This window comes from Mirounga leonina, unplaced genomic scaffold (assembly GCF_011800145.1).
Source record: "Mirounga leonina isolate KUSES-001 unplaced genomic scaffold, KU_Mleo_1.0 Mir_488, whole genome shotgun sequence".
Taxonomy (NCBI): domain Eukaryota; kingdom Metazoa; phylum Chordata; class Mammalia; order Carnivora; family Phocidae; genus Mirounga; species Mirounga leonina.
Genome location: NW_023270777.1, coordinates 2,505,869 through 2,519,565, shown reverse-complemented (window position 1 = coordinate 2,519,565; position 13,697 = coordinate 2,505,869). Strand labels below are relative to the sequence as shown.

The 13,697-nt window shown below is 60.0% G+C and overlaps 2 protein-coding genes across 4 annotated transcripts in view; both read right to left on the bottom strand.

Annotated features, from left to right (window-relative positions):
- The window catches only part of KDM6B (lysine demethylase 6B), a 21,869-nt gene extending 14,589 nt beyond the window's left edge, over positions 1-7,280 (bottom strand). For 2 of the 3 annotated variants that reach the window (XM_034989529.1, XM_034989536.1), the window contains exons 1-2: positions 7,137-7,280; positions 267-384 (exon numbers count right to left, since the gene is read on the bottom strand). The gene's annotated coding sequence lies outside the window, so the exon portion shown is untranslated. Of the gene's footprint in view, positions 1-266; positions 385-2,916; positions 2,976-7,136 lie in introns of those variants that run through there. The other variant, XM_034989530.1, reaches the window with a different exon arrangement.
- A 103-nt stretch (positions 7,281-7,383) lies between these two features.
- The window catches only part of DNAH2 (dynein axonemal heavy chain 2), an 80,887-nt gene continuing 74,573 nt past the window's right edge, over positions 7,384-13,697 (bottom strand). Inside the window, exons 77-85 of the mRNA XM_034989515.1 lie at positions 10,399-10,590; positions 10,062-10,246; positions 9,608-9,836; positions 9,379-9,530; positions 9,128-9,242; positions 8,484-8,660; positions 8,339-8,413; positions 8,095-8,245; positions 7,384-7,953 (exon numbers count right to left, since the gene is read on the bottom strand). Coding sequence (XP_034845406.1) covers positions 7,799-7,953; positions 8,095-8,245; positions 8,339-8,413; positions 8,484-8,660; positions 9,128-9,242; positions 9,379-9,530; positions 9,608-9,836; positions 10,062-10,246; positions 10,399-10,590 — 1,431 coding nt within the window. The 3' untranslated portion in view covers positions 7,384-7,798. The remainder of the gene's footprint in view (positions 7,954-8,094; positions 8,246-8,338; positions 8,414-8,483; positions 8,661-9,127; positions 9,243-9,378; positions 9,531-9,607; positions 9,837-10,061; positions 10,247-10,398; positions 10,591-13,697) is intronic.

Genomic DNA, 13,697 nt, shown 5'->3' with positions numbered 1-13,697 from the left:
GGAGGGGGGGGGGGGATTTTTTGGTGGTAGTGGAGAGGCTGCTCAAGTACAGGGCTGAACCATTCATAGGCAACAGAGGGGAGCTCCATAAACCAGGAAGGCTGAACCACTCAAGCACCACATGGTGGGGGTATGGATGCTCAGAGTTGGACTGGACCATTCTGAGGAGTGGGCATGATCCAGATCGTACCACTCTTCTTCAAGCATGTGGTGCAGAGTTGGACTGTCGCGGGTGGGGAGAGGTGTTGCTCAGGGGCAGGACTTACCAGATGGAATCTGATGTGCCCTGTCTCATTGGAACCAGTGCCCCAGCAGTGGGGTGCAGCAGACCACAGTGGGTGGGGTGGGTGGTACTACGGGGCTGGCATGGTGCCTGGGGGGAACCTAAAAGAAGAAAAAAACAGTTATAAGGGGGGTCCCCCAGGCTGGAGAAATTTTCCTGTGCTCCCTGTCTTCTTATCGAGGAGAAACCAGGCTCTGGTGGTCAGATGGGATGGGAGAACCTGTTTCCATGGCAACCGGAAAAAGCCATCCCCAAAGTGGTCCTCCTGCCTTTCCCCTTACGAAGCAGCCCAGAGCAGGGGGTAAAAGAGGCCCTCGCGATGGTATCTGTGTAGGTCCATGGTGGACACCCAATCCACGACCCCTCTTCTGATTGAACCCTCCTCTTGAGAGTCCCTGGTCCCAGAGTAGCCCTCATTGCCCCTGACCTCTGCACCCAAGTCAGCCTCAATCCTGGCCCCAGGCCTGTAGATCCTCTGCCTTCAGCTCAGCCTCCTCCCTAACCTTATCAAGACACCAGTCAACCCCACCCTCTGGACTCTGCCCCCTTCCCTTCCCCCAGGCGGGCGCAGGCAGGTCTTGGCGAGCAGCGCAGGTGGCCAGACTAGATGAACGGGCCCAGCAGGGAGGAGCCTTCCTCCTGAACAAGGACTGACTCTGGGCCTGGGTCTGGAAGTGGCCTCTGCTGCGAGCCTCCCTTCCATCCCACCCCTCAAGGCCATATCCTGTTTCTCCATCACCTCCTTCCTCTATGTGGCCCAAGAAGGTGACAGAGGCCCACTCCCTCCCTCCCGTCACAGACAGAAAGCTAGGTCTTTTAGCAGAAGTCCAGGGTCAAGAATCAGGTGTCCACCTAGGGTCAGACCTGACTCTTGCCCTCTCCTCAGACTCACTCCTCAGGGACCTATGGTTTCGGCTTCCTCAGTCACACTGGTCGGCCCTTAGGGTCCCAGACACTTGGGCTCCCAGGCTAGTCTCTCCATTCCCTGGCCTTCCCGCCCGCATCCTTCGCCCCTGCCCCAGAGACTCGGGCCTCCAGCCCCCAGGCTCCATGATGCAATGTGCCGCAAGCCGCCTGGGCCGCTGATGACACAGCCCCCAGGGAGGCGCTACTCGGGACCCAGGCAGGGGCCCTCAGCGCTCCAGGTAGTGGCCAGCTGCAGGCCGGGGAGGCCAGGCAGGCAAAGTTCTGCTGCTGCAGAAGGAACCTTCCAGGACAGGGACGCGGAGAATGTGGGCCGAGTGAGTGTGAGTGTGAATGTAGTCTGTAGCGTTTGTGTTTGTGGTTGTGTTGTGTTGGAGGAGAAGGGGAAGCTGGGGAAGGTCTAGCCTAGAGAGAGGGGAGTGGCAGGCCTCAGGACACACCAAAGAAGGAGTGAGGGGCAGCCAAGGGGGTCACAGGGGTGTGTATGGGGTGTCTGGACACCAGAGTGGGGGAGGGGCCAACAGCCATTTAAAGGGCCAGCCCCAGAGCTTTAATCCCTCACCAGCCCTGGCCCCAAGCCGGAGGCTGTAATTCATCTGTCCAACAGCTGGGGTGGGTGTGTGTGTGTTGGGGGGGGGGCATGTGGACGGGAAGGGGGAGCTGGGGGAGGGGCTGGGGCTTTCTTGTGCACAGAGCCAAACAACAAAAGGGGAAGCTGAAGGGCCAGCTCCAGTGTGCCCAGGCCAGGCTGCTGACCTGCAGACCCACCGGCTGTCCCCACCTGATGGCCCACAGACTCCAGAGTCTGGACTCAAGGACTCTTGGCCAAGGAGTCCGAGCACCCAAAGGTGGGGCCCAGGAGGAGGCCCAGGCGGAGTGCCTCCCCTTCTCCGCAAGCTGTCACCCCTCCTTGCAGGTCCCAGCCGCAGCACCATCCCAGACCTGGCAGGCCCCAGACAGATTCAGCCTCAAATGCCCTGCTCACCAGCCAAGCCTCCCCAGACTCGGCCTGCCGGCTCCCCCTCCCGCCGGCCCGGGGTGGGAGCAGCGGCCACACCGAGGCTGTCCCTTTAAATCATTACCACCCCTGAGTGTGTGGACACACCAAGGGCCCTGCCCCCCAGGCAGGCGGCTTGCCACCTCCCCCCCCAAGAGTCCCCAGAAATGTGAGGGCCATTTAAAGGGACAACAGAGAGGCAGCTGGGTCTCTAGCTGCCCCCACCCCCACCCCGCACACACAGCCCCTCTCCCCAGCGACATACAGCCCCTTGCCCCTCCAGAGGGCCCCCCAAATTCCGGTCCTCTCCCCACCCGTAGAGACTGCTAGAAGGAGAAAGGGGGCCAGAGTTGGGGGGGCGGGGAACAGGGGGAGCGAGAAAAGGACAGGGACTGCCTCCTTACTCAGAGCCCCAGGGGACAGGTCGGAAGGAAAGCAAAGCCCAGAGAAGCAGCGAAGACAGAGCCCCGAAAGGTGCCGCCGGCAGACCTGGGGCGCAGAGGCTGTCGGGCGAGGGGAAGGGAGTCGGGCTGCACGAGACAGCGGCGCGGCCAGCAGGCGACAAGCCCAAGTGGGGGAGATGGAGCAAGGAGGGCCAGGGAAAGGAGGCAAGGCCGGGGGGGAAAACGGGGAGACAGAATCGGGGAAAGGGGTCATCCGGGAGGGTGTGGAGGAAAATCCGAGAAGGGAGGGCGAGCCAGGCCGGGGTTACCTGCTGGGTGTCTGTCCCCCGGCGGTGCCCCCGGAGTCCGGGCAGGGAGGGGGGGAGCAGCAGGGGGGGGAGTGGGGGCTGGGGGGGCGGGGGAGACGGTCCCTCCTCTGCCTCCTGGGCCTGCCCCGGCGCTTGCAGCCTCTGCCTCCCTCCCTCCTCCTCCCCGTCCCTGAGTCCCGGAGTCAAACAAAGAACTGTAGCAGGCTCTCCCCAACCCCCTCCCTCCTCCTCCTCCTCCTCCTCCTCCTCCTCCTCCTCCTCCTCCACCTCCTCCCCTCCCTCCCCACCAGCAGGCTCCCTCCTCCTCCCTTCCGGTCTCTTCCTTTAACTACCCGCCCCCCCCCCCAGCCCCCAGCACTAGTCTCTCTCCACCCACCCACCCAACCTTTTACACACCCCTCAGCCAAGCCTGGTCCCTGCAAAGAAAACTGTGGAGTCCCTTTGCTAAATTGAAAGGCTCCAGAGAACAACATGGGAGGGGACTGGGGTCTGGCTTAAAAATCAAGAACCACAATACAATTATTTTATTTTCACGGCCAGAGGAATAATCTGAGCTATTTCTTCTCCAAGAGGGGGGAAAAATAATCCTAAAGAAAGCAATACAAATCTGACTAAAGCCCTCATCAAATAAAGTGCACAGCTCAGTGGAAGCTAATCCCTAGCCCCCTCCCTCCCACCCGCCAAATTAACACCAACTCTCCACTCCTCCCTAACCAACTCCTGAGGTCCTGGCCAGGCTGAAGCCGGCAGAACAACTATCATTGTAAAAAAAATAATAATAAAATAACTATCAACAATTTAACCAGAATGATCATTTCATAACAAGCATTCATTCGTTCAGTATTTATTCTGTGCGGGGCACTGTGCTAAGTGCTTTGCATAAATTATCTCATTCTCCCCCCCCCCCCCAGCCCAGAAGGTATGGATTGATATTTAAATTTTCCAGATTAAGACTATGAGGCTCTGGGAGGTGGTGACCTTTCCAAGTCCCTATAGCCACTAAGCGGCAGAGCTGGGAACGGAATCCAGGTCTGATCGGACAGCCCGAGCTCTAAGGTGCGTTAGAAGAAAACCGAATTTTTTCCACTGTCATAAGCAAACCCCAGGACTTAACTCAAGAGGGAAAGGCACTCGCAGGTATCAACGGAGTCCTCCTCCCTCAGGAAAGTGATCCACCCACCCACACAGAATAAAGACCCTGACTTTTCAGTCTAATACTGTTTCCTGACCCTTTTCCTCACTGTTGGGGTGTCACTGATTAAGATCAGAGGTGAGCGGCCGTCCAGTGACCCCCTCCCACAGCACACACAGCTCTCCCGAGAGCAGCTCTCTTGCAAACACTCCCACTTCAACTCAAAACGGGGAGGGGGCAATAGGACACTTGGCAATGCAGCAGGTGGGAAAGTAGAAAGACTGCTGGGAGGCTCTGCCAAGGGGAGGAGGGGGCTGGGAAGGAAAGCTCTCCGTACCAATCCGGGGCAAAGTGCCCCAGGGTTCCCGTAGCCCAGAAAAGGGGCGAAGTCTTTGGGCCACACCACACCCGGGCCCCTCCCCCTCACAAAACTCCAGGCCAGGGTTTCCCACCTGCAGGCTGCTAAGGCCAAGGGAAGGGCGAGGGGGAAAAGATGGCACGGGGTTGGAACTGGACTCGGGGCAGAGGTCGGGGTGGGGGGGCGGGATGGAAAGGGGAGGAGGCCTCCGGCCTGGCAACCGTCCCAGGGCACGTGCACTGGTGACATCATCCCGGGCCACCTTTAACACAGACCTTTGACCCCTAGGGGCGGAAAGGGGCCTTTGGCTAAGCTTCCTGGGAAATAGCCTTAGGAATTCTGGGAACCCAAAAAGGAGGGGAGGGAAGGGACCCGGGCGGCTTGCCTTTATCTCTTCTACCCCAGTACGGCTCCAGTCCCCGGGGCTCGGGCTTCCTGAGGCTCCTCCTCCCCGCCTCCAGCCCTGACCTCCCAACCCACATTTCTGACGGAGTCCCGACACGCCTCTCGCAGATACTGTGCCTTCTCCCTCCGGCGCGAGAGCTCGGGTGGGGGGCGAAGGGTGGGGGGCGGGGGCACCGGGTCCCGCGGGGCTCCGTCCCCCATCCGCGGGCTCCCCCGCGGCCCGGCCGGCCGCCAGCCGGAACCCGTCTGGGTCCCCCACTCTCCTGCCCCTCCCCGCGCTGCTCCAGGGCGGAGTCTGTGGAGTTGAAACCAGGACACAGCGAGAGGAAGAGTTACATAACCGGGAGAAGCCGAGAAGGACGAGTGGAGACCGGGACAGACAGCCCGAAGGGAGCCCGGAGACGTGCAGAGAGCACGAGGGCGAGCGGGGAAGACACGTTAGGGACGGGAAGGATCTGGGTGTGCCATCAGAGAGGAGGAATTCACGCCAAGAAGGGGCGTCACGGCCCGGCAAGTCGCCTGGGCCGTCCGGGGCTTCCCCGCAGCGCCCTCCCCCGCCGCCCACAGCAGCTGAGCCCGAGCGAGCGACGCCTCGGGAAGGGGCGCGGACACCCGCCCCGCTCCCCTGGGGGAGCCAACCTAAGCCAGAGCCCGGGAAGGCGGCAGCGGAGCCTAAGGGGCCGGAAACCACAGCTCCGCCCAGCCCACCTGGGAGAGTGGGGCGGCCGCGGGGGGTCGGTGGGAAACAGGTCGCCGGCCCCCCCCGCGCAAGGCTGGGCAGTTCTGGTTCGAGACCCAGCGGAAGAGGACGGGCGCGTCCAGACGCCGGGGTCCGGGGGAATGAGGAGCGCAGCCCGCGACTAGTTTGCAAACACAGACGCGAATGGGGAGGGGGCGACGACGGTGGGCGGCGAGCGCCGACTCGCCGCGCAGGCGCAGGGGGGCACCCGGGCGCGTGCGGAGGAGGGAGGAGGGTGGGCGCGAGCGTGTGGGAGTGCACGTGCGGGTCCCGGGCAGCTCCCCCCTCCCTTCTTCCCCTCTCCCCCACCCCTCTCCCCGTTCCTGTCGCTCTCTGGAGCCTCCTCCACATTGGCTGCCAGGGCCCTGATGTCAGGGACGTCCGCCGGAGCGGATTGGCCGGACGCGAGAGTTCGGGAATCCGGCTCCCGAGTCTGGCTCCCCAGTTACTCCGGCAACGGGGCAAGCAACCCCCGGGAGGGCTCGCCCGGGTCCCGCCTCCCTCCGGACGACCGCCGCGCCCTCCTCTGCGGCAGCGCCGCTCGCCGCCTCCCCTCGGTCTTTCCCGGGCTCTGCGGGTCCCGGGGAGCAAGGCGTCCTGCCCTCGACCTTCCCCGAGGTCGCCCCGCCCCCCGCTCGCCACACCCCCTCCCCCCGCCCGTCCCCGGGTCACAGCCACCAGCGGCTGCAGACAGGAAGCGAATCTGCGTTGCTTAGTAACCAAGCCGCGTGCCCCCTCCCCACTATTTACCCCGGCGCGGGGAGGCGGAGACTGAGCCCCAGCCCCCTCCCCATCCTCCGCCCTTCGCCCTCCCGCCCACAATTTCCTGTGAGGGGCCCAGATGACGGGAAGCCAAACGCGCACCTCGGCCCACCTTTCTCTCGGGCCGGGCGGGGGGGCTTCGGCCGCCCTCCCGGCCGCAGCGCCCACCCGGCTCCCGCGGCTCGGGCTGCGCGTCTCGCCCTCGCCATCTCGTGGCTGCGCTGGGAAGGTCCGCGCGGAGCCGGGCCCCGGCCGGGCGAGGGCGACGAGCGGCCGAGTGGGGTCGGAGCCGGGATGGACGGGCCACGGGGTGCGGCGGAGTGGACGGGAGGAGAAGGCTGCCGCGGGGAGGCTGGCTGCCGGCGCTCCCGGCCCGAGGGGCCAGGCTGAGGCGACACACACGGCGTGCGGAGAACTGGAGGGACACCCGAAGGGGCCCCCGGGCCCGGAGGCCCTTGCCTGCCCGGCCAAGCCGACCTCAGGGGGCCGGCGCACCGGCCCAGCCGCGGACTCTGACCTTCAGTCCTGTCCTTCGGTCAGGGGCCGCCGCGCCCCGCCCCGCCCCCGGGTCGGGGAGGGGAATCCCAGGCCCCTCTTGACATCCGAACCCCCAAGCCTTCTGCCTCCCCGCTCTTCCCCCACCCCGCCCCGCCCCGCACTCTTCTAGGGGACCCTGGCGTCCTGCGCCCCAGTCTTCTTCCCAGTGCCTTTGCCGAGACCCAGACGCCCGTCCCCAGCTCTACCGGTCCCGAGACTCAGGCGTCCCGCCCCCCTGCGCGGAGATGGGTTTCCCTCTTTCAGACGCCCTCGCAGCTCCCCGTTACCTGGTTCTGGGGTGTCCCAGGTGCTCAGGCTCCCCGAGGTCTCCCAGGGGGTCGAGCGGGCCCCCCCTCTCCCAGGCCAGGGCCGGGGGGGCCGCTCCGCCCCGTGGCGCAGTTGGATTTTCCAACACAAACACCGCCCCCCCTGCGCCCCAGCCCCGCCCCCTTCCCCATGGTCCCGCCCCTCCTCGCGCCGAGAGTCCCTCTCTCGGGCCCCGCCCCGCCTTCTGCCGGTCCCACTCGCCTCAGCGCAGGTGCCGAGTTCAGGATGCCGGATGCGGGGTGCCGGGTTCGGGGTACAGCGTACCGGGTCCAGCCCCGATCCCTGCCTGACAAACCCTTATTCCGTTCGGATCACGCGCCTTTCCAAAGTAAGCCCCGCCCCGCCCGCTCAGGCCCAGCCCCGAAATTTAGCCTCTCGCGTTTTAGGTCCCACCGCCCTGCCTCTCGTTCAAGGCCACGCCCCCTTCCTCTCCCGGCCTCCCACTTCCCCAGACCCCCGGCACCCCATTGAGAGGCTCCGTCAGGGCTTACGGTTGAGGCTGTTTTATTGCTCTAGCACACCTAGCTGTCTCCAGGCCCCCGTTATGTGGACCCAGTTAAGGCCAGCCTCGGTCCCTAGAGTGCCCGACCCTCCCTCAAGCGGGGAGGAAGAGGCGGCCTTCTCAGCTGTCCAGGCTCATGAGTAGAGCAGTGCCCCTCTTGATCCAGTGATCAGGTGTCATGGTCCCGGACCGGAGGTCGATGCTGATGACAAAGGAGGCTCGGTCTGCGCTGCCCGCCCGGTCGGGATAGTAATAGCAGGGACAGGAGTACATGCCTGGGGGGAGGAGAGGAGGAGTCAGGGCCGGGAGCCTCTGGGAGAGCAGGGCAGGAGCAGGTGTGGGGGACGCGTGGAGCCCGGCATGGGTGAGGATCCAAACTAAGGATGGGGACGGCAGGGCGGAGGGAGCCAGCCCACCCTTGGCGCTCTTCTTGCGACTCTCCGTAGGCTTGAAGTGGATCGTGGGCATGAGGCAGACAAGCTGCATGGGCTCCGCCTCCGCCAAGCAGGAGTTCTTCCTGTCCCAGCCGGCGCCCTCCAGGTACAGGCCACGGACCCAGACGCCGTCCTGGGAGGACACAGGGGCAGGGTGGGGGGGACGTGGAGACCGGCCGCTGCCGGCACCCCTGACCTCCCCCACCAGACCCGCCTGTGCTCCCACCTTGGGTGGATACACTAGGTTGCTGTCGTCCACGGTGGAAACAATGAACTCCCAAGAGAGGTTGTCCACTGGAATCTGGGGGTTCAAGGGGAGCGTAAGGGAGGACCCCCAAAGAGGAGAGCACACCCATGCCCCCAGCACTCACGTTGTTTTGGCGAGCTGAGGACTGCAGCAGAGCAGTGAGGAAGCCCGTGGGAAAGGTGAAGCCGGACAGCCAGAAGATCACAGGAGGCCGGGCACGTTTGGCCCACAGCTCAAACTGCTCCACGCGCATGGCCAGGTCCCGGGTCCACGAAGCCAGTGGCTTTTGTGAGGGATAAGCCTGGAGGAGGAGGAGGCAGGCTGTGTTTATGCTCTCATTGATTCATGCATCCAAATCTCGGTTTTGAGCCCCTGGAGCAGCCATGGGAAGAATCTCTGTGGTGCCAGCCCGTAACCCAGCTGCAGTTGGGCCAAGCTCTCCGAAGGCCAGCTCCCAGGAAAGAAGCATGAAAGGACAGCTATTTAACAACCAGGGCAACAGCAATATTAACCAGTTACCACTAACGAACGAAGCACCCACTAAGAGTTACGCGCAGTACTGAGAATCCTTGAAACGTCCTTGGCGGAGGGTAGGAACTTGCCCTAAGGTCCTAGGTTAATCAGTGCAAAGCCAGTCTGTGAATCGCAGAGCCAGGTCTCTGCCTTGACTCTATCTAGCTCCAAAGCCCAGGCTCACTGCATTTTGCCATATGCCTCCCAGAACCAGGAGATGGAGGGCACAGGGGTTCAAGAGCGATGCAAGCTTGCCTTTCCCCAGAGTGGAGGGACATGGGCATCGAAGATGCAATTGAAAATCTCTTCCAGGCTCGTAGACATGACGATGAGGCCCTGAATGCCTTTTTCGAGGTCTGTCAGTGAGGACCTGAGCAGGGTAAGGTGGGCGCTTAGAGATGGGAGGGGCCTGGCAGAGCCATCCCCGGGGGGCAGGGGGGTGGCGGGGGGGAAGCCCTTTCCTCTTGCCCCCACCCCACGAGACACAGAGCCCCTCTCCATCTTACAGGATGGTCTCCATAAGCTTGTTGTATCTCTGAATCTCCTGCAGAAGGACCACGTTGAGGGGGGAGGGGTCCATGGCCAGCAGTTTTCGGGTCCCCTCATAGTCGATCATTTCAGGGATCTTCTGTTTCACGTCAGCGGCCAACTCGAGGACCTGGCGCGGCGGGAGCTCTGAGGGGCGGCCTCTCGGCCTCCTTGCGGGCCCTCCCCCAGCCGCCGGCCTGCTCTTACCTTCTCTTCCCGGCTCTGGCCTCCAGCCCTGGTGGGTGTAATCTGGGGTTGCAGGGAAAGCAGAGTCTCAAAGAGAGTTCGTGCCTCAGTGATCTGGGAGGCCACATCCGCATTGGGGTGCTGGCCAAAGGCCTCAGGGGGGTCCATGCTGGGCAACATGCTGATGTACTCCTTGTAAGAGGCCAGGCTGCCATCTTTGGGGATGAAATAAGCCTCCAGTACTGACAACCTGGAGCCCACAGCGTAATTATCACCACGCTGTGGGCCTCCGGGGCCTCAGGGCCAGGCCGAGACCCCGGTCACTATGCGTGGCCCCTTCATCCCGCTCCCTGCTCCTCTCCCTTCCCCGACCCCACAGGCTCTGCCTCTCCTCAAACACTCCCACTGCCCCCGGGCCTGCCCCCTGGTCTGCCGGTGTCCTCTGGCCCCCTGTTCAGCGCCCCCTCCCCCTCACCGGTAAAAGGGGGTCGACAGAGACTGGTCACAGAAATAGTCGTTGATGTAGGTGCTGAGCAGGCGCCGGTCCCAGTCGTCCGTGACGTGCCCACCGTAGTTGACGCCGGCAATGAGGTACTTGAGTGCGTCCCACGGTGTCTCCTCGTACTCATCCAGATAGAGACTCAGCAAGTTCTCGGACACCTGTGCACGGTCCCGGCCCCGCCCCCACACACCGTTAGGGCAGGGAGTCTTCCCACGGGGCTTCCTGTCAGCGGCTCTTCCCGCAGGGGAGCCCACGGGGCAGGCGGTGTGAGGAGAGAGGGCTGGGCTGACGGACCCCTGTTGGTACAAACCTCAAAGTCGGAGTCATTGAAGCCGTAGATAATGTTCCAGCCAAGCTGCAGGAACTTTTTGCGTTCCAGCAACACGGAATGGAAGAAGCAGAGTGCGAACAGCAGCTTCTTATACTTGGCGGGTTTGGGGCAGCGGGAAAACTGTGCTTCCGTCATCAGCTGGTAAAGACGCGTCATGTTGGCCTTCAGGCCCTGGGGACAAGGCAGTACAGAGGTGGGGTGACAGGCATCGTGCTAAGCCCTGCCCCTAGCACCACCACATACGGTTGTGGAGGTTGCTCACTGCACAAACGGGGGGTGAAGGCTGAAATCCAGCCCTTGATCTGCATGCCAAGATGGGCACCGATTCACAGGACGGGGTGGGTGCCTTTCTTTAATTTGCACACAGGTGCTGTGGGGGTAGCGGTAGCTCTACCTTTTTGGCCCCCCACTTTCGATCCTCTCAGCCACGATGTTCTCAATGGCGGGTGGGCCAACTCAGTTTGGGAGTACCAGAAGATATGACCAAAGATGAAGACAGATACATGCAACTATCAGCGGACAAAAATGTACACACTACCATATGCAAAGGTCCAGGGTAGAGTAAGGGGCCACAGTATACCATCAAGGAGGGACAGTCTATGCGACAGATTTTTCAGGCTTCGTGAACACCCTTGTGGGTCAAGGTGGACAGAGTCTCACCAATGGGAAGGAGATAACTAGGCTGACAGGAGGGCGTTGGTTTCCTGGAGATGGAAAGAATGGCAGGGATAGGGGCACAAAGGAGAGAATAAGTGAGAAGATGAGTCTAAGGGCAAGGACTCAGGTGGGGTCAGAAGGGCCATGAACAGATGGAGCCATTTGGACTTGATTCACCAGGAGTCACAGGGCCACTTTCTGTCTTGAGTAGGACAGCAATATGTTGAAACAGGGCTTTTAGGAAGACGCATCCACAATGGACAGAATGGAGTAGTGAAAAAATTGGAGTAAGAATATTGCCATTTTAACGTCAAAATATGTAGGGTTTCTAGGAATAAATAAAAATGCACAAATCTTTATAGAGAAAATGACAAAACTTGATTGAAATAAAGACTACATGGAGAGACCTACTATAATCATGGATGGGGAGGCCCGATATTACTAAAGATGTTGATTTCCTCCAAACTGATCAAGGGATTTTTTTTTTTTTTTTTTGTAGAACTTGACAAGCTAATTCCAGCATTTATGTTGGAGAATAAAAGGCCATGAGTAGCCTGAAGAAGAATACGGCAAAAAGGCTTGTCTTACCAGCCATCAAGGATTATTACAGAGCTATAGGGTAAATGAGACAGTGTATATTGACCCCAATATTAACAACTTGACCAATGAACAGAATAAAGGGCCCAGAAACCTGTATCTATATAAACGTGACTGAAGGCTTCGAGGCCCTGCAGATCAGAAGGGTAATTGTGGGCTATTTGACGATGGTACTAGGAGAACTGGTTATTTTTGTGGATAGGAAAAAAAAGAAAAATATTGGACCCCTACTCATTTCACACTTGCGAGAATCAACTTCAAGTGATTAAAACACCAAAATGGGAAAGTCAAATTATAAATGCTTCTGGAGATAAACGTAAGAGAGTGCCTTTACCACCTTGGAGTAAGCAGAGATTTCTTGAACAACACCTAGGAGCACAAGCCATAAAGAGAAAAGAGCTAAATTCCACCTCCTAAACATTAAGGATCTCTACTCACCAAAAAAAAAATAACTAAAATGGAAAAGACAACCCGTAAAACACATAACTGACGACGGATACTTGGATGTGGGATGCAACGAGGAACCATGAAACACGAACGTGAATGAAGGTCAAGTAGGTAGCGCTGAGTGGGAAAGGTGAGTTGCAGATTACTGGGATTACTGGGTGCATGCAGCTGCTTGGTCCCTGCAGCCAGATGCACCTTGAGAAGAGCAGCGTCTGCCCAGCGGGGAGGGAAGGCGACTGGGAAGGAGAGTCCTCATTCCACCACAGGAAGGTGGGCACACAGGTATGTATGGAATTGGGATCCCTTATGTCTTGCATACGTTTTATACTCTTTTGTGTCTGCGTAATATTTAGTTAAAAGGAAAAGACCAGAGAGCAGGCAGCGATCCAAGAATACACTCCAGAGCCATCCCCCGACTGGCAACTGGGGGCTGTGGTTCTGCAGGGGAATTTCATAAAGGACATGATTGGGTCACTGAAGAAAATTGGAAATATATAATAGATTTAGGTTAAAACGTTATCAGGGGCGCCCAGGTGGCTCAGTCGGGTAAGCATCCAACCCTTGATTTCCGCTGGGGTCATGATCTCAGCGTCGTGAGATCAAGCCCGGCATCAGACTCCACACTGAGCATGGACACTGCTTAAGATTCTCTCTCTCTCCTCCCCTCTGCACACCCCCCGCCCCCTGCTCACTCGCTTGCTCTCTCAAAAAATAAAAAATGAAAATGAAAAAATGAAAAAAAATTAGAGGCACCATGAACAGAGATGGGATGAGGAGGCTCTCTCCGGTGGCAGGCTGGCAACTTGCTTTGAGAGCGGGGGATTTAGGGAGCCAGCTCGCCAGGAAGAAATGCCTTGTAGCCATGTGGAATCCAGGCCTGGGACTGAGCGACTGGCGCCAGGAGATAAGGATTGGAGTTGAAATCAGGAAAAGGACAATTTCTCTGTCGGGTTGCCAAAGGAGGAAATATAGAATGGGCATAGCTGGAGGTCAAGGACCAAGTCCGGAGCTACGACCACAGAACAAGAGGACCAAGAAACGCGGACGGGGTAAGTGACATCAGGGGACCCAGGGGAGGGCCAGTCCGCTGAGTCCGCGGCCCCAAGGCGGTCAAGGAGGATTGAAATGATGAGACGTGGGTTCACACAGTATTCATTTGTGAAGCCCCTAGTCCGTAGGGGTCCCGGTGCTAGTCACGAGATGAGCAAGACCTTGAGAGAAAAACAAAAAGTCTAGAGAAGACGGGTCTCAGTCAGAACCACACCAACACGTGTCCAATGTCGCAGCGGTGGGGGGGGAGGGGGGTGCAGCAGGAGCGGGAAGGCTTTATGAGCGGGTATCACTGGGGTGTTGGCCTGGACCTGGAGAGCAGAGCCTTCCTGAGGAAGTGATGACGGGCCCAGGCCTGAAGGGGCAGAGGAGAGGGTGGGGAGGACGCAGGGGCCAGGAGCAGGGGCTTCTAGAAGCCTTGGGCAGGGGGAATAGTACAGAGTCTGGAGGAAGAAGAACAAAACATTTTAAGAATTCACGGTGTAGGGGCGCCTGGGTGGCTCAGTCGTTAAGCGTCTGCCTTCGGC